At 46.5% G+C, this 25,946-nt stretch overlaps 1 protein-coding gene across 4 annotated transcripts in view; it reads left to right on the forward strand.

Moving 5' to 3' along the window:
- btk (Bruton agammaglobulinemia tyrosine kinase) overlaps positions 1 to 25,946 on the forward strand; it is a 216,173-nt gene that overhangs the window by 110,745 nt on the left and 79,482 nt on the right. For 3 of the 4 annotated variants that reach the window (XM_038775528.1, XM_038775530.1, XM_038775529.1), the window contains exons 6-9: positions 5,089 to 5,217; positions 7,719 to 7,792; positions 12,330 to 12,502; positions 17,904 to 17,966. In XM_038775528.1, the coding sequence (XP_038631456.1) occupies positions 5,089 to 5,217; positions 7,719 to 7,792; positions 12,330 to 12,502; positions 17,904 to 17,966 (439 nt within the window). The remainder of the gene's footprint in view (positions 1 to 5,088; positions 5,218 to 7,718; positions 7,793 to 12,329; positions 12,503 to 17,903; positions 17,967 to 25,946) is intronic. The other variant, XM_038775531.1, reaches the window with a different exon arrangement.

Raw genomic sequence — 25,946 nt, forward strand, 5'->3', positions numbered from 1 at the left:
AACTTTTGTCTCTGTCTGCTGAGCAACAAACAACTTTCTTCATGTATTTAACTCCATAAACTCTCCCAACCCACTTCACAAGAACCTTATCAGGCTAAATGTGACCCAGGGCCTAGGCTGCTGAAGATATGGCCACCAAAGATGGAGTAATTTAAATGGAGGGTGCAAGAGAGACCAGGGTAGTAAGAGTGCAGATATCTCAGAGAATTGTAGGTCTGAAGGAGATTACAGAGATACAGAGGAGTGAGGGAGTTATTCGGGAGGCACACAGAAATTCATCCCAATGGAGGATGAGGCAACCATGGTTGACAAGGAAAGTTGGAAACAGCATAAAATAAAAAGTGTACAGGGGGGGGGGGGGGGGCGCGGAGAAGATTAAATATGAGTATCAGCTAGCTGGTAATATAAAAGCAGATTGCAACATATTTTTTTTAGATACATAAAAGGTAAGAGAGAGGCAAAAATGGACATTGGACCACTGGAAAATGAGGCTGGGAAAGTAGTAATGGGGAACAAAGAAATGGCAAATGAACTGAATAGTTACTTGGCATCAGTCTTCCCCCGAACAGGCACCGGAATGTGGAATGTGTCTACTTGTGACAATAAGCGATTTTCATTTCATTTCATTTCACAGTGCCACTGAAATACCAGAATTTCAAGAGAGTCAGGGGGTAGATGTGAGTGCAGTGGCCATCACTAAGGAGAAGGTTCTGGGGAACCTGAAAAAGGTCTGAAGGTGGATAGGACTGGATGGACTACACCTGAGGGTCCTGAAGGAGATAGTTGTGGAGGCACGGTGGTGATCTTTCAGGAATCACTGGAGTCAGGGAGGATCCTAAAGGACTGGAAAATGGCTAATGTAACACCCCTCTTTAAGAAGGGAGGGAGGCAGAAGGTGGGAAATTATAGGCCGGTTATCCTGACTTCGGTCGTTGGTAAGATTTTGGAGACCATTATTCAGGGTGAGATTGCAGAGTACTTGGAAGTGCATGATAAAATAGGACTGAGTCAGCATGGCTACGTCAAGGGGAAGTCATGCCTGACAAATCTGTTAGAATTATTTGATAATAATAAGGAAGTTGACAAAGGAGAGCCAGTGCACGTGATCTATTTGGATTTCCAGAAGATCTTACACAAGTTGGCGTACAGGAGGCTGCCAAATGAGATAAGAGCCCATGGTGTGAGGGGCAATGGATAGAGGATTGGCTGACTGGCAGAAGGCACAAGGGAATAAAGGGATCATTTTCTTATGGCAACCGGTGACTAATGATGTTCCGCAGGGGTCAGTGTTGGGACCACAGCTATTCTGGAAGAATAGGTTACTCTGTGTGATAATGAGAGGGAAGGATTGGGTTTATTGTATGTGATAATCACAGGGAGATTGGGGTTAATCTGTGTGATAATCACAGGGGGATTGGGGTTAATCTGTGTGATAATCACAGGGGGATTGGGTTAATCTGTGTGATAATCACGGGGATTGGGGTTAATCTGTGTGATAATCACAGGGGAATTGGGATTAATGTGTGTGATAATCATGGGGGGATTGGGGTTAATCTGTGTGATAATCACAGGGGGATTGGGGTTAATCTGTGACAATCACAGGGGGATTGGAGTTAATCTGTGTGATAATCACAGGGGGATTGGGATTAATCTGTGTGATAATCACAGGGGGATTGGGGTTAATCTGTGACAATCACAGGGGGATTGGAGTTAATCTGTGTGATAATCACAGGGGGATTGGGATTAATCTGTGTGATAATCACAGGGGGATTGGTGTAACCTGTGTGATAATCACAGGGGGATTGGGGTAAATCTGAGTGATAATCACAGGGGGATTGGGGTTAATCTGTGTGATAATCACAGGGGTATTGGGGTTAATCTGTGTGATAATCACAGGGGGATTGGGATTAATGTGTGTGATAATCACGGGGGGATTGGGGTTAATCTGTGTGATAATCACAGGGGGATTGGGGTTGATCTGTGACAATCACAGGGGGATGGGAGTTAATCTGTGTGATAATCACAGGGGGATTGGGGTTAATCTGTGTGATAATCACAGGGGGATTGGTGTAATCTGTGTGAGAATCACAGGGGGATTGGGGTAAATCTGAGTGATAATCACAAGGGGATTGGGGTTAATCTGTGTGATAATCACAGGGGGATTGGGGTTAATCTGTATGATAATCACGGGGGATTTGGTTAATCTGAGTGATAATCACAGGGGGATTGGGGTTAATCTGTGTGATAATCACAGGAGGGGGGTTGGGGTTAATCTGTGTGATAATCACAGGGGGATTGGGATTAATCTGTGTGATAATCACAGGAGGGGGGTTGGGGTTAATCTGTGATAATCACAGGGGGATGTGGTTAATCTGAATGATAATCACAGGGGGATTGGGATTAATCTGAGTGATAATCACAGGGGGATTGGGGTTAATCTGTGTGATAATCACAGGAGGGGGGTTGGGGTTAATCTGTGTGATAATCACAGGGGGATTGAGATTAATCTGAGTGATAATCACAGGGGGATTGGGATTAAGATGTGTGATAATCACAGGGGAATTGGGTTAATCTGCGTGATAATCACAGGGGGACTGGGTTAATCTGCGTGATTATCACAAAGGGATTGGGATTAATCTGTGTGATAATCACAGGGGGATTGGGTTAATCTGTGTGATAATCACAGGAGGGGGGTTGGGGTTAATCTGTGTGATAATCACAGGGGGATTGGGATTAATCTGTGTGATAATCACAGGAGGGGGGTTGGGGTTAATCTGTGTGATAATCACAGGGGGATTGGGTTAATCTGAATGATAATCACAGGGGGATTGGGATTAATCTGAGTGGTAATCACAGGGGGATTGGGGTTAATCTGTGTGATAATCACAGGAGGGGGGTTGGGGTTAATCTGTGTGATAATCACAGGGGGATTGAGATTAATCTGAGTGATAATCACAGGGGAATTGGGATTAAGATGTGTGATAATCACAGGGGAATTGGGTTAATCTGTGTGATAATCACAGGGGGACTGGGTTAATCTGAGTGATTATCACAAAGGGATTGGGATTAATCTGTGTGATAATCACAGGGGGATTGGGTTAATCTGAGTGATAATCACTGGGGGATTGGGATTAATCTGTGTGATAATCACAGGGGGATTGGGTTATTCTGAGTAATAATCACAGGGGGATTGGGATTAATCTGTGTGATAATCACAGGGGAATTGGGTTAATCTGAGTGATAATCACTGGGGGATTTGGTTAATCTGTGTGATAATCACAGGGGGATTGGGTTCATCTGTGTGATAATCACAGAGGGATTGGGGTTAATCTGAGTGATAATCACAAAGGGATTGGGATTGATCTGTGTGATAATCACAGGGGGGATTGGGGTAATCTGTGTGATAATCACAGGGGGGTTGGGGTAAATCTGAGTGATAATCACAGGGGGATTGGGGTTAATCTGTGTGATAATCACAGGGGGATTGGGGTTAATGTGTGTGATAATCACAGGGGGATTGGGGTTAATCTGTGTGATAATCACAGGGGTTAATCTGTGTGATAATCACAGGAGGGGGGGTTAATCTGTGTGATAATCACAGGGGGATTGGGTTAATCTATGTGATGATCTCAGTGGGGGTTGGAGGTTAAATTGGGGGCTGGTTGTGAGAGAATCATTATGTGAATCAGAGTGGGAACACTTACTTGTATCGTAGAATGATTGCAGCACAGAAGGAGGCCATTCAGCCCCCTTCATTTCCATGCTGACCCTAGAACATAGAACAGTACAGCACAGAACAGGCCCTTCGGCCCTCAATGTTGTGCCGAGCCATGATCACCCTACTCAAACCCACGTATCCACACTATACCCGTAACCCAACAACCCCCCCCTTAACCTTACTTTTATTAGGACACTACGGGGAATTTAGCATGGCCAATCCACCTAACCCGCACATCTTTGGACTGTGGGAGGAAACCGGAGCACCCGGAGGAAACCCACGCACACGGGGAGGACGTGCAGACTCCACACAGACAGTGACCCAGCCGGGAATCGAACCTGGGACCCTGGAGCTGTGAAGCATTTATGCTAACCACCATGCTACCCTGCTGCCCTTAATTACCCTCTGCAAGAACAACTCAGCTAGTTCCATTCCCCTCTCCCCTTTTCCCTGTAGACCTGCCATTTATTTTTCCCTTTTGATAATTAACCTAATCCCTTTTAAAAGCCTCGACTGAATCTGTCACACTCTCTGTGCAGTCCACTCCAGATCCTAACCACTCGCTGTGTGGAAATATTTCTTGCTAATCTCATCATTGCTACTTTTGCCAATTACCTTAAATCAATCCATACACCAATACGAATAGTTTCTCCCTTTCTACCCTCATGATTTTTAATATCTCAATAAAATCTCCTCGCAACCTTCTCTTCTCCAAAGAGAGGTCCAACGTATCCAACCTCAAATCTGTGGGACAATCTCCGAGCGGCATGGTAGCACAGTGGGTAGCACTGTTGCTTCACAGCGGCAGGGTCCCAGGTTCGATTCCCGGCTTGGGTCACTGTCTGTGTGGAGTCTGCACGTTCTCCCTGTGCCTGCTCCGGATGACCTCCTACAAGTCCCAAAAGATGTGCTGTTAGGGAATTTGGACATTCTGAATTCTCCCTCTGTGCACCCGAACAGGTGTCGGAATTTGGCGACCAGGAGATTTTCACAGTAACTTCATTGCAGTGTTAATGTAAGTCTACTTGTGACAATTCAGATTATTTTTATGAGGGGCTGGTTTAACACACTGGGCTAAATTGCTGACTTTTAAAGCAGATCAAGGCAGGCCAGCAGCACGGTTCAATTCCCGTACCAGCCTCCCCGAACAGGCGCCGGAATGAGGCGACTAGGGGCTTTTCACAGTAACTTCATTGAAGCCTACTCGTGACAGTAAGTGATTTTCATTTCATTTCATTATGATCAATTTTGGGTAGCCAGTGGGGGGGGGGGGGGGGGGGAGAGTTGTTAGTCAGTCTGATAACCTGGAATTAGGGATGCCCTCCTGATTTCCCACCTCTTGTACTGATTTTGTTTTACCCTGTTTTCAGGAATTCGTTTCAATCAGGAATTGATGCAGAAATACCACCCATGTTTCTGGATGGAGGGAGAATGGTCCTGCTGTCAACAATCCGCTAAAAATGCACCTGGTTGTTCCATCATCAAGGCCATGAATTCTTGTGAGTGTCTTCACCTTTTAAATGTAATACTTTCCTTTCTTCATGGTCTCTCACTGGAGTACATGGGGCATGGATAGAGTGGATGGGCATTGATAGGGTGGATGGGCAGGCACTCTTTCCCAGGCTGGAAGGATCAGTCACCAAGGGGTAGTGGGCATAGGTTTAAGGTCCATGGGGCAAAGTTTAGAGGAGATGTGCGAGGCAGTTTTTATGCAGAGGGTGGTGAGTGCCTGGAACGCGTTGCCGGGGGAGGTTGTGGAAGCAGATACATTATCGGCGTTCAAAAGCCATCTTGACAAACACATGGATATGATGGGGTATAGAGAGATGTGGCACAAGGAAGTGCTGAGGGTTTTGGCAAAGGTTGGTATCATGACCAGTAGAGGCTTGGAGCGCCAAAGGGCCTGTTCCTGTGCTGTTTTGTTCTTTGAACTTACTCTTTCTACAATTCACTGCGGTATCAGCCCGTACCAAGAGAGCCCAATGAGTGCCCCCAGATAGCAAGCTATTTGCACACATGGGGCATCATAGATCAACCCTGCACCTGTCCTCAAGAATGTTCAGGAGTGGGGGCTCCTGGCTGATTTTCTCTGTGAGTTGCTCAGGGAGATACTGAGGATAAATATTGTATACCTCTATACTGTCACACCTTCAGACCAGCTGAGGGTCATATCCATTGGTAAAACTTAACCTGATTTGTTGTGAGTAATTTCTTTCAAATTCAGTCTGGGGATGTGGGCGTCACTGGTTAGGCCAGCATTTATTGCCCATCCCTAAATGCCCTTCAGAAGGTGGTGGCGAGTCACCTTCATGAACCATTGCCGCCCATGGTGCTGTTTGGGAGAGTGTTCAAGGATTTTGACCCATAAGATCAAAAGACATAGGAGCAGAAGTAGGCCATTTGGCCCATCGAGTCTGCTTCGCCATTCAATGAATCGTGACTCATCTGGTATGATAATCCTCAATCCACTTTCCTCCATTATCACTTAATTCTTGATTCCCTTACTGATTAAAAATCTCTCTCAACCTTGAACATACTTAATGACAGAGACTGTACAGCTTTCTGTGGTAAAGAATTCCACAGTTTACTACCCTCTGAGAGAAGGAATTCCTCCTCATCTCTGTCCTAAATGGGTGACCCCTTACTCTGCAATTCTGCCCTCTGGTCCTCAACTCTCCCACAAGGGGAAACAACATCTACCCTGTCAGGCCCCCTGAGAATCCTATATGTTTCAATAAGGTCGCCTCTCATTCTTCTAAACAGAGTACAGACCCATCTTCTTAGCCTCACCTCTTAAGAAAATCCCTCCATACCTGGAATCAATCTAGTAAACCTCTCTGGACTGCCTTCAATGCCAGGATATCTTTCCTTAGATAAGGGGAAGAAAGGTGTTCATAGTATTTCAGGTGTGATCCAACATAACTTGTTGGATAACTTTAGCAAGCCTTCTCTATTTTAATACTCTTCTTTAAAAGTATTGATCATAGAATTTACAGAGAAGGAGGCCATTCGGCCCATCGAGTCTGCACCGGCTCCTGAAAAGAGCACCCTACCCAAAGTTAACACCTCCACACTATCCCCATAACCCAGTAACCCCACCCAACACTAAGGGCAATTTTGGACACTAAGGGCAATTTATCATGTCCAATCCACCTAACTTGCATATCTTTGGACTGTGGGAGGAAACCGGAGCACCCGGAGGAAACCCACGCACACACGTGGAGGATGTGCAGACTCCGCACAGACAGTGACCCAAGCAGGAATCGAACCTGGGACCCTGGAGCTGTGAAGCGATTGTGCTATCCACAATGCTACCATGCTGCCCCTGTCCTCCCCCTGTGTGCGTGGGTTTCCTCCGGGTGCTCCGGTTTCCTCCCACAGTCCAAAGATGTGCGGGTTAGGTGGATTGGCCATGCTAAATTGCCCGTAGTGTCCTAATAAAAGTAAGGTTAAGGGGGGGGTTGTTGGGTTACGGGTATAGGGTGGATACGTGGGTTGAGTAGGGTGATCATGGCTCGGCACAACATTGAGGGCCGAAGGGCCTGTTCTGTACTGTACTGTTCTATGTTCTATGTTCTATGCCCATAAACATTGACATGGGAACCCAGGGCAGATGGGGTCTCGGTTTCATACCTCCTGTGAAAGGTGCAACTGAAAGCTGGTGGGAAGTCTGTTATTATTGTACTGTGATCGTCGGATTACATTAGTTCCACCCTGACCTTTTTCTGTTCAATATTCCGACATTGCTTTCTGAACAAAAGAGGGAGTAGGACTCTCAGTTTTACTGTTTGTCAGACATGTACAGTACATCCTCAGTAATACGTCGATAGGTGGTCAGCTGTTGGGGTACAGCTTGTTCCTGCATTGGGAATACTACCATTGGAGGCTATCCAATACAGGCACTGTACAGGGTGGAGTATACTGTACCTTTGTCAGAACTGGAGAAGAATTTCAGGAAAGGAAAGCTGTAAAAAATAATTCTAAGTTATTTTGATTGCAGTTCCTTCATCAGGGAATTCTCGTCGTAAATCCAGGAAACCACTTCCTCCAACCCCAGTGGAAGAACAGCAACAGGCAAGTGATCTGGTTCCACCACATGGTGCAACTCCCTTACCCTCTATCTCACTCTTTCTCTCAGCCAATCTCTCTCGCTCTTTCTCTCAGTCACTCTGTCATTCTCTCTATCACTCTATTTCTTTTTCTAAATCTTTTTATTCACCACATCATATTCATCATAGATAGAAACAAGCAAAAAAAAACCAAAGCAACAACAGCAAAAATGACCCGCCAATATGCAGCCTAAAACATCAACCCGCAATTTCAAAACAAGTTCAAAAGAAAGAGCAAACAAGAGACCAAATCCCACGCCCTCCCTCTCTCCCTCCCCACTTAATGTTCAACGGCAAACCGGCTCCCGAAAGTGCATGATAAACAAACCCCATGAATCGTAGAATCCCACCTTAACTCAAACGTCACCTTCTTCAGGGTCAAAAACTTCAGCAGGTCCTCCCACCACGCCGAGGCACAGAGCGGGGAAGCTGACCTCCACCCCAGCAGGACCCGCTTGCGAGCAATCAGCGAGGCGAAGGCTAAAACATCTGCCCCTGCACCCGGCTGCAACTCAGGCCGGTCCTATACCCCGAAAATGGCCTCGAGGGGACCCAGCTCCAAATACACATGCAGCACCCCCGAGATGATGTTAAATACCTACCTCCAATACCTCTACAGCTTTGGGCAGAACCAAAACATACATATATGGTTAGCGGGGCCCCTCCCACACTGTCATTAGACACTCTCCACCTCCTCAAAGAGCCGATTCAACCTTACTTTTGTGAGCTGTGCCCTCTACATGACTTTCAATTGTACGAGCCCCAAACTCGCACATGAGGTTGAGGCATTCACCTTTCGCAGCACCTCACACCACAAACCCCTCCCCCCACCATTGACACCCGATCCTCTTCCACAATCCTCTCATTGATCACCAATACCACCCCCTCTCCAACTCAGAAACTCCTCAGAATCTCTGTCTTTTTGGGTACCTAAACTCTTCCTCCTGTGCCAAACCTTAGTTCTCTCTCAGCTCCTCCAACCCCGAAAATCGTCCCCCCAGGAACAGATCCTTCACTGCCCTAACCCCCACTCTCGTCCCAACTCCAAAACCTCGCATCCAGCCTCCCCGGCTTGAAATTATGATTCCCCTTAATCGGCAACCCCGCTAACCCGACCCCAGCTTAAAGTGCTGTCTAAACTGCCTCCAGATCTTCAAAGTTGCCACCACAACCGGGCCCCCAGAAGACTTGCCCAGGGCCATCGTGAACGGCGCCGTTGCTAGCACCCTCAACTCCGACCCCCTGCACGAGCCCTCATCCATATTACCTCAATCTCTGTGAGCGCCCCCCCTCCCTCCCCCTCTCCTCCCACGACCCAGCCCTGTACTGTCTTGTTATGCTCTTGGCTATTTGCTGAGTTGTAATTATATGGATTGAAACAGTCACTCGCTGGTACCATGTCTTGTTATGTTCTTGATGTAGCATAAACTGCTTCCTTGATGTGCTCTGACAAAGGAAGGTTCAGACGTGGAGATAACTTCAACATGTTTATTAAACTATTTACAATTCTCCTACTAGAATTCGCCTCTACTGTTAATCCTTCTATAGCTACTCAGACTGACGAACCAGTCTGCTACAATCCACGTGGTGGGTGTGATGTGCAATCAATCCTGTGTCTGTACTCACTGAGTGTCTCCACTGGAAAGAGGAAGATCATGTGTACTGTGTCCTTCATATATGTGTTGGTGTAATGCCCCCCGTGGTAGTGTCACCTCTGTGTGTATCGTGAATGCCCATTGGTCGTGTCCTATCTTACTGACCTATTGGTTGAGTGTCTGTGTATCATGTCTCTGGTGCTCCCTCTAGTGTCTAGCTAGTTTACGCGTACTTACATTAACCACTTGTTTATCTACAGTGATGCATATCACCACATGTACCTTCTCCACGTTCGCCACCTATTAATAATATAATAAGTTTGGGAGGCAGAGCCCCGTCGGCGCCCTCTCTGCAGGACCACCCTCCTGACTGTGAATACCTTCTCCCCCACCCCACCAAATAAACGAGGTGACCACCTTGCCCACAATCCTTGAAAAAAGACTTGGGTAGAAAGACCGGCAGGCTCTGAAATAGAAACAGAAATGGCGGTAACACATTCATCTTAACTGCCTGCACCCGGCCCGCCAACGGCAGAGGGAAGTTGTCCCACCTTGCCAAGTAGGCCATCACTCTCCCACCAAACTAGTAAAATTTTACCTCCAGTGCCACCCCCAATCATGCGCTACCTGCACCTCCAAATACATGAAGTGGGTTGCTGCTCTATGAAATGGCACCCCCACCCCCGCTCTTACCTAGGTTCTGTTTATAGCTCGGGAATGACCCAAATCTTTGGAACAGCCCCATTATATTCCCCACCAATGTGCTCGACTCTGAGATATGCAGCAGCAAATTGATCGCGTACAAGGATACCCTATGTTCCACCCTCCCCCCTCGCTATCCCCTTCCACAACTCCAAGCTCCTCAGAGTGATGACCAATGGCCAAGGTGCCAAACTGGCATTTTCCGTGGGGTGGCAATTCAACCGGCCGTAGCCCTGCGCGTGTGGGGGGGGGGGGGGAGTGTGGGGGGGCCAAGCGACCCTCCCATAATGAGTTGGGCTTGGGGGGGTCTCGGGGGTCGCTTCACAGGCTCCAGAGATCAGGAAGCCATTAAAAATCGTGTCCCAATATCTCGCCACACTGAGGAGTTCCGGCGAGTGGAGTTCCTCAGTGCATTAATCGGGACTATGTGTGCCCTTGGCCGTGCGTTTCGTGCTGAGACTCCCATCTAACTTGAGTGCCGTTTTATAGCATTGTGTTTCTCGGTGCTGCAAGCGCCAGGAAACATATGGTAACGATACTCTATCGGACTTTGTTTCCATTTAGTTAAATTCCGCTCTAGGTCTTTAATATACATCAGGAAGAGCAAGAGGCCCAACACCATTCCCTGCATAAACTCCAGTACAAAAAAGAACGAACAAAGAACAATACAGTACAGGAACAAGCCCTTCGGCCCTCAGCACTTCCTTGTGCCGTATCCCTCTATAATCCATCCTATCCAAGTATTTGTCGAGATGCCTTTTGAACACCGTTAATGTATATGCTTCCACAACCTCCCCTGGCATTTCCCTCCAGCCGCAAAAACATCCAGTAACCACTAGTCTCTGGTTCCTGTCACGCAGCCAATTTTGTGTCCACATTGCGAATGTCCCTTTTATTCCATGAGTTCTAACTTTGCGCACAGGTTTGTAATGCGGCACTTCATCAAATATGTTTCTTTCTGTCCGTCTTTCACCTGTCCCACTGTCTCTGTCAGGCTTTTCTCCCTGACAATCACTTTCTCTCTCACGCACTCATTCGCTATCTCTCTCTGTCCTTTTCTTATATATTTTGATTGCCGCAAAGAAAAAAGATGTGGAGATGTCACACAATTGTTTTTTTCAAAACATGATGCAAGGTTCATTGAGGAGGTGTTACTCATACAGAACTAAGGTGGGAACTGGAAGCCCGGGTCAACATTCTGATGACGTCACTACAGATCACCAGCAGAGATGTATTAGTTAAATACATAACACCCTCTCTCTCTCACTGTCTGTATGTCAATCTCTGTTTCTATCCTTCGAGGGAGCAAGAGATGGTGGGTGAGGGTATAAACTCTGTTCCTGAATCCTGATGTTTTGGAATGGCCTGATACTGGCCCACCGCTCTCATTTCTGCTAAGCCAGCGAGGCAGGAAGAGGGAATGAAAATTAGGCTGCTCCTGGTCTTACAGATGTCCTCAACTAAGTGAGGGCCTGAAAATTAGAGTTTTTGGTTGATGGTGACTAGGGGTGGGGGTGTTGGACGGGGCTGGGCTGAAATGTTACTCTTTATAAAGTGGCCATGAAGCAACAAACTTCTTCTCCAAGGCTGGTGTGAATGACACCCACCAGACTTTCCATCAGTGTTTCTAGGTCTTCAGGTGGGTGTCATCTCGACGCTGTAGAAGGACCAGTGGTACTGGCATGGGCTCTGCCCCCGTGAGCCAATGGAGCCAAATAATAACTAATAAAAATGATACATTAGATTGGTTAACGTACCTTATATCTCACCCTCTCATTCAACACAGAATCTAAATATAGATATCTCTCTCCTCTCCTGGGGTGGATGGAGTTTCAATCCCTTACAGCAGTGGTATCACACTCTGCAAGCTCTATGGCAATCAGCCAATGGTTGTTAACTAACTTGTCAGTGGTTCCGTCCTATCTAGTTTATGGCAATTAGATAGAATAGAATAGGATGAATCCCTACAGTGCAGAAGAGGCCATTCAGCTTATTGAGTCTGTACTGACCTTCTAAAAGAGCACTCTGCCTAGGCCCACGTCCCTGTCCTATCCCTGTAACCCCACCTAACCTGCGCATCGTTGGATACTAAGCGGCAATATTTAGCATGTCCAATCCACCTAACCTGCACACTTTGGACTGTTAATAGTTCTTAAGTAACTAGTTAATGCTGACTTGGTAATAGTTATTTTCTTTCTCTTCAAGCAGATGAAACGGGCTCCACCTCCCCAGCTTAGCTCAGTACCCGTGAAGGTGGTCGTCGCTCTGTATGATTACCACAAGATAAATCCCGACGATCTGTCTCTCCGGAAAGATGAAGAATACGTTGTGTTAGATGACCAAGATCAACACTGGTGGAAGGCTAGAGACATGCGGGGGTAAATCTGGGGATTCTGGGGTTAGTGTTGACAAGCGGTGTGCTTGGATGAAGCCACCACTCCCAGAAGATGCAGTGTCAGCAGGACACGGGGTAGGGGGCTACTGGTACTGGGCGACTCTGGCAAAAGCTCACATGACGTGGGCGCACAACTTTACTGAGCACCTAGGCTAATGTGGAGTCAAGGGTGGCTGACTATCTGTATAGCCTAGGCATGTATTGGGAGCACCGTTCTCCAATCTGGACTGAGGTCACGGATATGGAGTTTTTAACCAGGATTTGTAGCCTTGTTCTATTCTCATTAGAAATAGCTGCGTTTTTAATACCTGTGTTTGATGAAACCGTACCTGGAATACAGTGTGTCAGTTTTGGTCTTCCCGTTTAAGTAAGAATACTCTGGCGTTGGAGGCAGTAAAGTACTGGTTGGCTAAATTGGTTCTTGCGATGAGAGGGTTGTCCTATAATGAGAGGTTGAATAAACTGGGTTGTGAATTTTTAGCATTCTCTACCCCAGAGGCTCATGGCTGTTCCATTGTTGCATATATTTAAGGCTGAGGTGTGTATTGATATGTATATAGTCAGGTTAGTGAAGGGTTAACAATCTCTGCGTAAATCAAACACTAGAGGGCGTTACTACTTCTCTGTATTAAAGACAGCTTCTCAGGGAATTCTGGGAGAAGCTGAGAGAGTAGCATAAGGAGAAAGCATGGTGAAAGCATAAGAAGAAGATTAGAGTAAATCGAGTTAACACGAGGTTAGATCATAGTGCAGTTAGTGACTTGAGATTATTGAGTACTGTAAAGCAGATTCAATATCACTTAATTATTATCTGTAGCTCAGTAGAGTGTGCAAACTTCATTTAATTAGTAGTGCAATAATAAATTAGCTTTGTTTCAATCTTTTGATTGGTATATTCTTTGTCAACACTACATCGGGTCATTCTGGAAGAAAGGACAAAGAATACAACATATTACCAAGAATGGTAATATAACATGCTACCAGGAGTAGAAACATAACGAGGTGGACAGTATTTTTGTCCTCTCGGGAATCAAGGTATATGGAGAATGGGCCACAAAGTGGATTTGAAGCAGAATGTCAGCCATGAATGTATTCAATGTGTGTTTGCGTCTGTGCCTGTGTGTGTGCAGTTTTATGACTTCTTGCACGTTCACTGTCCCTGGCTCTTTCACGTGCAAGAAGTGTGTTCAGTTGCAGCTCTTGTTAGACCGCTTGACGGCACTGGAGCTGCGGATGGACTCACTTTGGAGCATCCGCGATGCTGAGGAGGTCGCGGATAGCACGTTTAGCAAGTTGGTCACACCGCAGGTGAAAATTAATGAGGGAGATAGAAAATGGGTGACCAAAAGAAAGAGCAAGAGTAGGAAGGCAGTGCAGGTGTCCCCTGCGGTCATCTCCCTGCAAAAAAGATATACCGCTTTGGATACTGTTGAGGGAGATGGCTCACCAGGGGAAGGCAGCAGCAGCCAGGTTCATGGCACCGTGGCTGGCTCTGCTGCATAGCAGGACAGGAAGAAAAATGGCAGGGCTATAGTGATAGGGGACTCGATCGTAAGGGGAATAGATAGGCGGTTCTGTGGACGCAATCGAGACTCCAGGATGGTATGTTGCCTCCCTGGTGCAAGGGCCAAGGATGTCTCGGAGCGGCTGCAGGACATTCTGGGGGGGGGGGGGGGAGGGTGAACAGCCAGCTGTCGTGGTGCACATAGGCACCAATGATATAGGTAAAAAACGGGATGAGGTCCTACAAGTGGAATTCAGGGAGTTAGGAGTTAAACTAAAAAGTAGGACCTCAAAGGTAGTAATCTCAGGATTGCTACCAGTGCCACGAGCTAGTCAGAGTAGGAACGTCAGGATAGATAGGATGAATGCGTGGCTCGAGAGATGGTGCAAGAGGGAGGGATTCAAATTCCTGGGGCATTGGGACCGGTTCTGGGGGAGGTGGGACCAGTACAAACCGGACGGTCTGCACCTGGGCAGGACTGGAACCGATGTCCTAGGGGGGGGTGTTTTCTAGAGCTGTTGGGGAGGGTTTAAACTAATGTGGCAGGGGGATGGGAACCGATTCAGGAAGTTGGAAGGTAGTAAAACAGGGACAGAAGCAAAAGGAAGTAAGGGGAAAAGTGCAAGGCAGAGAAGACATAGTCAAAAATCTAAAAGGGCGACAGTACAAGGTACAGTGACTGAGCAGAGCTCAGTGAATAGGCCCAGTAATAACAAAAGGAATAAAACTGGAGATGTTAAGATTCAAAACAGAGGTAAAAAAACCAACATAAGTGTACTTTACCTGAATGCTCGTAGTATTCGGAATAAAGTAAATGAGTTGATGGCACAAATCATCGTAAATGACTATGATTTAGTGGCCATTACTGAAACATGGTTAAAGGATGGTCACGACTGGGAGTTAAATATCCGAGGGTATCAAACTATTCGGAAGGAAAGAGTGGATGGTAAGGGAGGTGGTGTAGCTCTGTTATTTAAGGATGACATCCGGGCAATAGTAAGGGATGACATCGGTGCTATGGAGGATAAGGTTGAATCCATTTGGGTGGAAATCAGGAATAGTAAGGCGAAAAACTCACTGATAGGAGTAGTCTATTGGCCACCAAATAGTAACGTTATGGTGGGGCGGACAATAAACAAAGAAATAACTGATGCATGTAGAAATGGTACAGCAGTTATCATGGGGGATTTTAATCTACATGTCGATTGGTTTAATCAGGTCGGTCAAGGCAACCTTGAGGAGGAGTTTATAGAATGTATCCGCGATAGTTTCCTAGAACAGTATGTAATGGAACCTACGAGGGAGCAAGTGGTCCTAGATCTTGTCCTGTGTAATGAGACAGGATAGATTCATGATCTCATAGTTAGGGATCCTCTCGGAAGGAGCGATCACAATATGGTGGAATTTAAAATACAGATGGAGTGTGAGAAAGTAAAATCAAATACTAATGTTTTGTGTTTAAACAAAGGAGATTACAAGGGGATGAGAGAAGAACTAGCTAAGGTAGACTGGGAGCTAAGACTTTATGGTGGAACAGTTGAGGAACAGTGGAGAACCTTCCAAGCGATTTTCACAGTGCTCAGCAAAGGTTTATACCAACAAAAAGGAAGGACGGTAGAAAGAGGGAAAATCGGCCGTGGATATCGAAGGAAATAAGGGAGAGTATCAAATTGAAGGAAAAAGCATATAAAGTGGCAAAGATTGCTGGGAGATTAGAGGACTGGGAAAGCTTTAGGGGGCAACAGAAAGCTACTAAAAAAGCTATAAAGAAGAGTAAGATAGAGTATGAGAGTAAACTTGCTCAGAATATAAAAACAGACAGTAAAAGTTTTTACAAATATATAAAAGAAAAAAGAGTGGCTAAGGTAAATATTGGTCCTTTAGAGGATGAGAAGGGAGTTTTAATAATGGGAAATGAGGAAATGGCTGAGGAACTGAACAGGTTTTTTGGGTCGCTCTTCACAGTGGAAGACACAAATAACATGCCAGCGACTGATAGAAATGAGGCTATGACAGGTGAGGACCTTGAGAGGATTGTTATCACTAAGGAGGTAGTGATGGGCAAGCTAATGGGGCTAAAGGTAGACAAGTCTCCTGGCCCTGATGGAATGCATCCCAGAGTGCTAAAAGAGATGGCTAGGGAAATTGCAGATGCACTAGTGATAATTTACCGAAATTCACTAGACTCTGGGGTCGTCCCGGTGGATTGGAAATTAGCAAACGTGACACCACTGTTTAAAAAAGGAGGTAGGCAGAAAGCAGGAAATTATTGACCAGTGAGCTTAACTTCGGTAGTAGGGAGGATGCTGGAATCTATCATCAAGGATGAAATAGCGAGGCATCTGGATAGAAATTGTCCTATTGGGCAGACGCAGCATGGGTTCATAAAGGTCAGGTCATGCCTAACTAATTTAGTGGAGTTATTTGAGGACATTACCAGTGCAGTAGATAACGGGGAGCCGATGGATGTGGTATATCTGGATTTCCAGAAAGCCTTTGACAAGGTGGCACACAAAAGGTTGCTGCATAAGATAAAGATGCATGGCATTAAGGGTAAAGTAGTAGCATGGATAGAGGATTGGTTAATTAATAGAAAGCAAAGAGTGGGGATTAATGGGTGTTTCCCTGGTTGGCAATCAGTAGCTAGTGGTGCCCCTCAGGGATCCGTGTTGGGCCAACAATTGTTCACAATTTACATAGATGATTTGGAGTTGGGGACCAAGGGCAATGTGTCCAAGTTTGCAGATGACAATAAGATGAGTGGTAAAGAGAAAAGTGCAGAGGATACTGGAAGTCTGCAGAGGGATTTGGGTAGGTTAAGTGAATGGGCTAGGGTCTGGCAGATGGAATACAATGTTGACAAATGTGAGGTTATCCATTTTGGTAGGAATAACAGCAAATGGGATTATTATTTAAACAATAAAATATTAAAGCATGCTGCTGTGCAGAGAGACTTGGGTGTGCTAGTGCATGAGTCACAGAAGGTTGGTTTACAGGTGTAACAGGTGATTAAGAAGGTAAATGGAATTTTGTCCTTCATTGCTAGAGGGATGGAGTTTAAGACTAGGGAGGTTATGTTGCAATTGTATAAGGTGTTAGTGAGGCCACACCTGGAGTATTGTGTTCAGTTTTGGTCTCCTTACTTGAGAAAGGACGTACTGGCACTGGAGGGTGTGCAGAGGAGATTCACTAGGTTAATCCCAGAGCTGAAGGGGTTGGATTATGAGGAGAGGTTGAGTAGACTGGGACTGTACTCGTTGGAATTTAGAAGGATGAGGGGGGATCTGATAGAAACATTTAAAATTATGAAGGGAATAGATAGGATAGATGCGGGCAGGTTGTTTCCAATGGCGGGTGAAAGCAGAACTAGGGGACATAGCCTCAAAATAAGGGGAAGTAGATTTAGGACTGAGTTTAGGAGGAACGTCTTCACCCAAAGGGTTGTGAATCTATGGAATTGCTTGCCCAGTGAAGCAGTTGAGGCTCCTTCATAACATGTTTTTAAGGTAAAGATAGATAGTTTTTTGAAGAATAAAGGGATTAAGGGTTATGATGTTCGGGCCGGAAAGTGGAGCTGAGTCCACAAATGATCAGCCATGATCTCATTGAATGGTGGAGCAGGCTCGAGGGGCCAGATGGCCTACTCCTGTTCCTAGTTCTTATGTTCTTATGACTGTGTTATTCAGTATGAACAGGGTTGAGCTCAGTGAAAACAGATTCCAGGGTTCGATTCCGGCCTTGTCGCTGGGCTTGTCAAGTGAGCAGTTCAAATGAGGATCAGGTTGTTGAGTGGACAGACCGCTCTGACGGATTGACCTATGTTGAATAAGGTAGCGAACAGTTGAAAATAGCTGACTGGTCTCTTTAATTCCACTTGCAGACAAGAAGGATTCATCCCCAGTAACTATGTGGTGGAATCCGGGAACGAGCTTGAAACATATGAGTAAGTAGCACAGCAGAGTCATCATTACGGCTCACAAGGAGACATTGCGCCGGGGCCTTCTTTCATGTGTTGGAATTAAGTGCTTTGATGAAACACAAAGTACAGGATATTTTAAAGAGAGAAAGATTAGAGAGAAATGCACACTTACAGGGCCATCCTTAGATCCCCAAAGAACCTGGATCTGGTTATCTTTAGATAAAAGCTAAACCTCCTGATGGACATTCCAAAATGTCCATTTTCACAGGCCAGGATTTTATTGTCCCACCACAATGTGACTCCCATGCTGGCCACAACTGGCTGGTTAAATTGCCCTTTGCTTCCACAAGACCGTAATGAACCATTGGCCAGATAAAGATCCTGGCCATAAATGTTTCTTGTGGATGGTTAGAACCCGCACGAGGATCACAGGGAAATCATTGTTGATCTCCCCGTAGGACTCATGGAATACGAGCTTCCCAGATAGCGGGAGGGGGCCACTCAACTGGAGTTCATTACATACTTACATAAAAGCCGGCCCAAAGCAGGGCCAGGTGTAGGTAGTTCTCCCAGCGACGACTGGAGTGGGAGCGAATTACTGCCGTGAGCAGAATATTGTATATAGCTAAATGAATTTCTGTTCCACGACCTCAAGTTACTAAACTGGCGACGAGGACAAAAGGAAACCCCGGACTCACTCGCGGAACCGCCGAGCCACCCGGTCGATTACTATCCCGGAACTTGGGAACGAACAATTGAGGATGCCAATGTTCAGGTAGCTCAAAACCTTGGATGCAGGCCTTGGAGCCAGTATGCTGAACGCATGAAGTACTTTGAGGGAAAACCATTAGAAAGTCATCCTCCTGATCGCCTGCGGGGCCCCGACTTTTGGGATCACAAAAAGTCTAACCTATCCAGTTGCAAAATACTCCAAATCATTTGAGGAGCTGGTTACTTTGGTTGCTGAACATCATGACCTGGAAACCTCCGTGATCATGCAGCGGTATATGTTTTATCTGGCAATGCGGTCGGTCTCCAGGTGAATCAGCCATTGATTTCTTGACCTGTCTAAGACTGAGCATTGTGAGTTCAGGCCGTCCCTCTCGAAATGTTGAGGATATGCTAGTGTGTGGCGTAAGCAGCACAGACGCTCAGAGGAAACAGTCAGCGTGGTCCCGTGTCGCGTCTTTTCGTCCGACGTCACTTCGTCCAACGACACTTCGTCCACGTCTTTTGGTCCAACGTCTTTTTGTCCGCCCGTCTTTTGGTCCAACGTCACTTCGTCCAATTATCCAATTACAAATTAACTCCGTATAAAACCATTTAATTGATAAAATGCAAGTACAATACAGCAAGTGAATTTAATTGTTAAAATGCAAGTAATTGATAAAATGCAAGTAAAATGCAAGATGAAAAATGCAGTTAAAAAGTTAAAAAATCTAAAAGTGCAGTTAAAAAATCTAAAAGTTTACTAATTACATAAAATTCCCGAAATTACTTAAAATTGATGTAAATTGTAAATTCCCGAAATTCCCTAAAAGTTAGATTTCCAGAACTGTACCCGAGAGAGAATAATGGGGAGAGGACAAGATGATTTGATATTCTACAATTCCGACAGACACAGATATAAGTGGGAGTCTAATTGGATTTAGACAATGAGTGCAGTTCTGAAAGAAGCAGATTTATTTCTCGATTTTCGTCGAGTGATTAAAACCTCTGGTTGGCAGTGGGTTCTGACATTACAGGTCTGAAATGATCAAATATTCCATCAGATACAATGGCTCTCATCACGCTGGAGCATACATGGGTGAATATCCTGCAGCTTATCTTAATAATGTCTGGAGATCAAGCAGCACAAATGCAGAACTCAACATCAAGAGGCGAAATAGGTGGAGAGGATCCTTGAGCAGTAACATTGAAAAACTAAATTAAACTTTTTGTAATTGGATAATTGGACGAAGTGACGTTGGACCAAAAGACGGGCGGACAAAAAGACGTTGGACCAAAAGACGTGGACGAAGTGTCGTTGGACGAAATGACGTCGGACGAAAAGACATAGCACCGCGTGGTCCACCTTGGATTTGAAATGGGTCATCGAGCTTTCCCTATCCCAGGAGCACTCGGAGAAAAGAGTGCAAGAGCTGCAGCGGTCCATGGGCTGTGGTATCCATACTTTAAGTTGCCCTTCATTTTGAACTCCGACAGCATCACAGGACAATGCTGGCCTGACCAGATCAGCTTCGAAACTCCATCCCTCTAACAATGAAGGACAAAATTCCATTCACCTTCTTAATCACCTCTTGCATCTGTAAACCAACTTTCTGTGACTCATGCACTAGCACACCGAGGTCTCTGCACAGCAGCATGCTTTAATATTTTATCATTTAAATAATAATCCCGTTTGCTGTATTTCCTACCAAAATGGATAACCACACATTTGTCAACATTGTATTCCATCCAAACCCTAGCCTATTCACTTAACCTATCCAAATCCCTCTGCAGACTTCCAGTATCCTCTGCACTTTCGCTTTACCATTCATCTTAGTGTCATCTGCAAACTTGGACACATTGCCCTTGGAGTTCCCCAACTCCAAATCATCTATGTAAACTGTGAACAATTGTGGGCCCAACACGGATCCCTGAGGGACACCACTAGCTACTGATTGCCAACCAGAGAAACACCCATTAATCCCCACTCTTTGCCAATCCTCTATCCATGCTACTACTTTACCCTTAATGCCATGCATCTTTATCTTATGCAGCAACTTTTTGTGTGGCACCTTGTCAAAGGCTTTCTGGAAATCCAGATATACCACATCTATTGGCTCCCCGTTATATACTTCACAGGTAATATCCTCAAAAAATTCCACTAAATTAGTTAGGCACGACCTGCCCTTTATGAACCCATGCTGTGTCTGCCCAATGGGACAATTTCTATCCAGATGCCTTGCTATTTCTTCCTTGATGATAGATTCCAGCATCTTCCCTACTACTGAAGTTAAGCTCATTGGTCAATAATTTCCTGCTTTCTGCCTACCTCCTTTTTTAAACAGTGGTGTCACGTTTGCTAATTTCCAATCCACCGGGACCACCCCAGAGTCTTGTGAATTTTTGCAAATTATCACTAGTGCATTTGCAATTTCCCTAGCCATCTCTTTTAGCATTCTGGGACGCAATCCATCAGGGCCAGGAGACTTGTCTACCTTTAGCCCCATTAGCTTGCCCATCACTACCTCTTTAGTGATAACAATCCTCTCAAGGTCCTCACCTGTCATAGCCTCATTTCTATCAGTCGCTGGCATGTTATTTGTGTCTTCCACTGTGAAGAGCGACCCAAAAAACCTGTTCAGTTCCTCATCTCCCATTATTAACACTCCCTTCTCATCCTCTAAAGGACCAATATTTACCTTAGCCTCTCTTTTTTGTTTTATATATTTGTAGAAACTTTTACTGTCTGTTTTTATATTCTGAGCAAGTTTAGAACATAGAACATAGAACAGTACAGCACAGAACAGGCCCTTCGGCCCTCAATGTTGTGCCGAGCCATGTTCACCCTACTCAAACCCACGTATCCACCCTATACCTGTAACCCAACAACCCCCCCTTAACCTTACTTTTATTAGGACACTATGGGCAATTTAGCATGGCCAATCCACCTAACCCGCACATCTTTGGACTGTGGGAGGAAACTGGAGCACCCGGAGGAAACCCACGCACACAGGGGGAGGACGTGCAGACTCCACACAGACAGTGACCCAGCCGGGAATCGAACCTGGGACCCTGGAGCTGTGAAGCATTTATGCTAACCACCATGCTACCCTGCTGCCCCATCAAGTTTACTATCATAATCTATCTTACTCTTCTTTCTAGCTTGTTTAGTAGCTTTCTGTTGCCCCCTAAAGATTTCCCAGTCCTCTAGTCTCCCACCAATCTTTGCCACTATGTATTTGATTTGACCTTCTCACCTTCCATCTGTATTTTAAATTCCACCATATTATGATTGCTCCTTCCGAGATGATCCCTAACTATGAGATCATGAATCAATCCTGTCTCATTACACAGGACAAGATCTAGGACCGCTTGTTCCCTCGTAGGTTCCATTACATACTGTTCTAGGAAACTATCGCGGATACATTCTATAAACTCCTCCACAAGGCTGCCTTGACCGACCTGGTTAAACCAATCGACATGTAGATTAAAATCCCCCATGATAACTGCTGTACCATTTCTACATGCATCAGTTATTTCTTTGTTTATTGCCTGCCCCACCATGACGTTACTATTTGGTGGCCTGTAGACTACTCCTATCAGTGACTTTTTCGCCTTACTATTCCTGATTTCCACCCAAATGGATTCAACCTTATCCTCCATAGCACCGATGTCATCCCTTACTATTGCCCGGATGTCATCCTTAAATAACAGAGCTACACCACCTCCCTTACCATCCACTCTTTCCTTCCGAATAGTTTGATACCCTCGGATATTTAACTCCCAGTCGTGACCATCCTTTAACCATGTTTCAGTAATGGCCACTAAATCATAGTCATTCACGATGATTTGCACCATCAACTCATTTACTTTATTCCGAATACTAGGAGCGCTCAGGTAAAGTACACTTATGTTGGTTTTTTTACCTCTGTTTTGAATCTTAACATCTCCAGTTTTATTCCTTTTAGTATTACTGGGTCTATTCACTGAGCTCCCCTCAGTCACTGTACCTTGTGCTGTCGCCCTTTTTGATTTTTGACTATGGCTTCTCTGCCTTACATTTTCTCCCTTACTTCCTTTTGCTTCTGTCCCTGTTTTACTACCTTCCAACTTCCTGCATCGGTTCCCATCCCTGTGCCACATTAGTTTAAACCCTCCCCAACAGCTCTAGCAAACACCCCCCCTCGGACATCGGTTCCAGTCCTGCCCAGGTGCAGACCGTCCGGTTTGTACTGGTCCCACCTCCCCCAGAACCGGTCCCAATGCCCCAGGAATTTGAATCCCTCCCTCTTGCACCATCTCTCGAGCCACGCATTTATCCTATCTATCCTGACATTCCTACTCTGACTAGCTCGTGGCACTGGTAGCAATCCTGAGATTACTACCTTTGAGGTCCTACTTTTTAGTTTAACTCCTAACTCCCTGAATGCAGCTTGTAAGACCTCATTCCGTTTTTTACCTATATCGTTGGTGCCTATGTGCACCATGACAGCTGGCTGTTCACCCTCCCCCCCCCAGAATGTCCTGCAGCCACTTTGAAACATCCTTGACCCTTGCACCAGGGAGGCAACATACCATCCTGGAGTCTCGATTGCGTCCGCAGAACCGCCTGTCTATTCCCCTTACGATTCAGTCCCCTATCACTATAGCACTGCCATTTTTCTTCCTGCCCTGCTGCGCAGCAGAGACAGCCAGGGTGCCATGAACCTTGCTGTTGCTGCCTTCCCCTGGTGAGCCATCTCTGTCAACAGTATCCAAAGCGGTATATCTGTTTTGCAGGGAGATGACCGCAAGGAACACCTGCACTGCCTTCCTACTCTTGCTCTCTCTCTTTTGGTCACCCATTTTCTATCTCCCTCAGTAACTTTCACCTGCGGTGTGACCAATTCGCTAAACGTGCTATCCACAACCTCCTCAGCATCCGTGGATGCTTCAAAGTGAGTCCATCCGCAGCTCCAGAGCCGTCATGCGGTCTAACAGGAGCTGCAACTGAGCACACTTCTTGCACATGAAGGAGCCAGGGACAGTGGACGTGTCCCTGAGCTCCCACATCTCACACGAGGAGCATGACACGGGTCTGGGATTTCCTGCCATGTCTTAAACCTCAGGTAAACTTATACAACTACAATTTCAAAAAACGAAAGAAAAATAAATAAATTAGACAATGAAAAGAAAAACTACTTACCAGTCACTTACCAGGGTTAAAAGCACCTCCTCCCCACCCAGCTTCAAATTCCCACCTAGCTTCAAATTCCCAAACTCACTCTTCGTTGTGCCTCACTCTGGCTGTGTCTTCTCCGGCTAACTGGGAGAACTCACCCAGGGTCTCAGATGCTCCCGGGTCCTCTCCCTGCAGATTGAAAGTTACAGTCCAGAAGAAAGAGAGAGAACAAAACAGTAGAGTAAAAGCACCTTCTCCCACTCTGCACCGAATTACCTCACTGCACCACATTACCAAGTTCCACCTTCCCACTCTGGATGTGCCTCACTCCGGCTGTATCTTCTCGACTTGCGCAAAGCTTACTGAGTGCGCTTTCTGTCTGTCTTTTATACAGACCTCCGCTAACCAGGGTGACTCAAACTACCTAAACTTCAAAGAGAAGAATACAATGTGCACTTTTGTGCCCCTAAACAGGCCTCAGGTGACTGACAGATAATTGACAGACTGACATTACGTGACACCAAAGCAAGGTTGGTGACCTATACCGGCGAGCCTTTGAATATCGTGGAGACCACCATGACTCTGGTTACGCATGGATAGCAGTGGGACTGGGGCCAGAGCCCAATTTGCTGGAGCGTGATTGGTTGCGAATCCTCTGTTTAACTGGGAACAGGTTTTTCCGGATGGGCACCAGGAATCTGTGTGATGTACTGGGCAAATAACCTGCAGTGTTCCAGGAGGGTTTGTCAAGAAAACAGGAACCAGGGCCCATATCTATATGGATCCTGATGTTCAGCCCCAGTATTTCAGGGTGGGGCCTGTGCCCTCTGCATTTCTGGCCAAGTTGACACGGAAATTCGCGATTGAAGGATCCTTGAGTCGTATGCCCTGTGCAATTTGCTCAATAGGCCACATCCATTGGTGCTGGTAGTGAAGCCTAACACATCTGTCCGTCTCTGTCAGGAATTTAAGCTCACGGTGAACAGACCTTCACACCTGGATTGGTACTTGATGCCTACTGTGGAAGATTTGAACGTGAAACTGGCTGGAGGATGTTCCTTCATAATGTTTTACATTAGCCATGCTTATTAACAGGTGGAGCTAGATCCTGGCCGGGATTCTCCCTTCCGGGGACTAAGTCTCCACGCCGGTGGGAAAACCGGCGCCAACCACTCTGGCATCAACGGGCCCCCAAGTTGAGGAATTCTCCACTTACCTCCACTTTCTCAGGGGCTAGGTGAACGGTGGAGGGGTTGGCGCTGCTCCAGCCGGCGCCAAAGGGACTGCGCATGTTCGCGCATGTGCCAAAGGGCAGGCATGATCTTGCGCATGCGCGGAACCACGGGTGTGTTTTGGCGCATGCGTGAGAGATTCTCTTCTCCGCACCGGCCATGGCGGAGCCCTGCAGGGGCCGGCACGGAAGGAAGGAGTGCCCCCACGGCACATGCCCGCCCGCAGATCAGTGGGCCCCGATCATGGACCAGGCCACCGTGGGGGTGGCGATCATGGACCAGGCCACCGTGGGGGCCCCCCCACCCCCCGAGGACTGCGCCAGCTGACTGACCTGCCAGGTCCTGCCGGTACGTGAGCTGAATGACTCACCCCGGCGGGACAGGCCAAAAACAGATGGTGCTGGGCCCATTGGGGCCTGGAGAATTGGCGGGGGGGGGGGGGGGGTGGCGGCACTGCCAACGGCCCCGGACCGGCGTGGCATGAACCCTGCCCGAAAAACGGTGCTGGAGAATACGGCAGCCCCCCCCCCTGCCCCCGCAGTGATTCCCCGACCCAGCGGACGGTTGCAGAATCCCGCTGCCTGAGTCCAGAAAATGTGCGACCATAAACACTCATTGGTGGTTATTTGAAATGAAATGAAAATCGCTTATTGTCACAAGTAGGCTTCACATGAAGTTACTGTGAAAAACCCCTAGTCGCCACATTCCGGCGCCTGTCCGGGGAGGCTGGTACGGGCATTGAACCCGCGCTGCTGGCCGGCCTTGTTCTGCTTTAAAAGCCAGCTATTGAGCCCACTGTGCTCAACCAACCCCTCGCTAAACTAGCCCCCACATACACCCACCTCGTGTTGGGGATTTCATTGGCCTCGGGGATTTTCCAGTGAGTAATGGAGAATATATTTA

The sequence above is a fragment of the Scyliorhinus canicula genome, chromosome 17 (genome assembly GCF_902713615.1).
Source record: "Scyliorhinus canicula chromosome 17, sScyCan1.1, whole genome shotgun sequence".
NCBI lineage: Eukaryota > Metazoa > Chordata > Chondrichthyes > Carcharhiniformes > Scyliorhinidae > Scyliorhinus > Scyliorhinus canicula.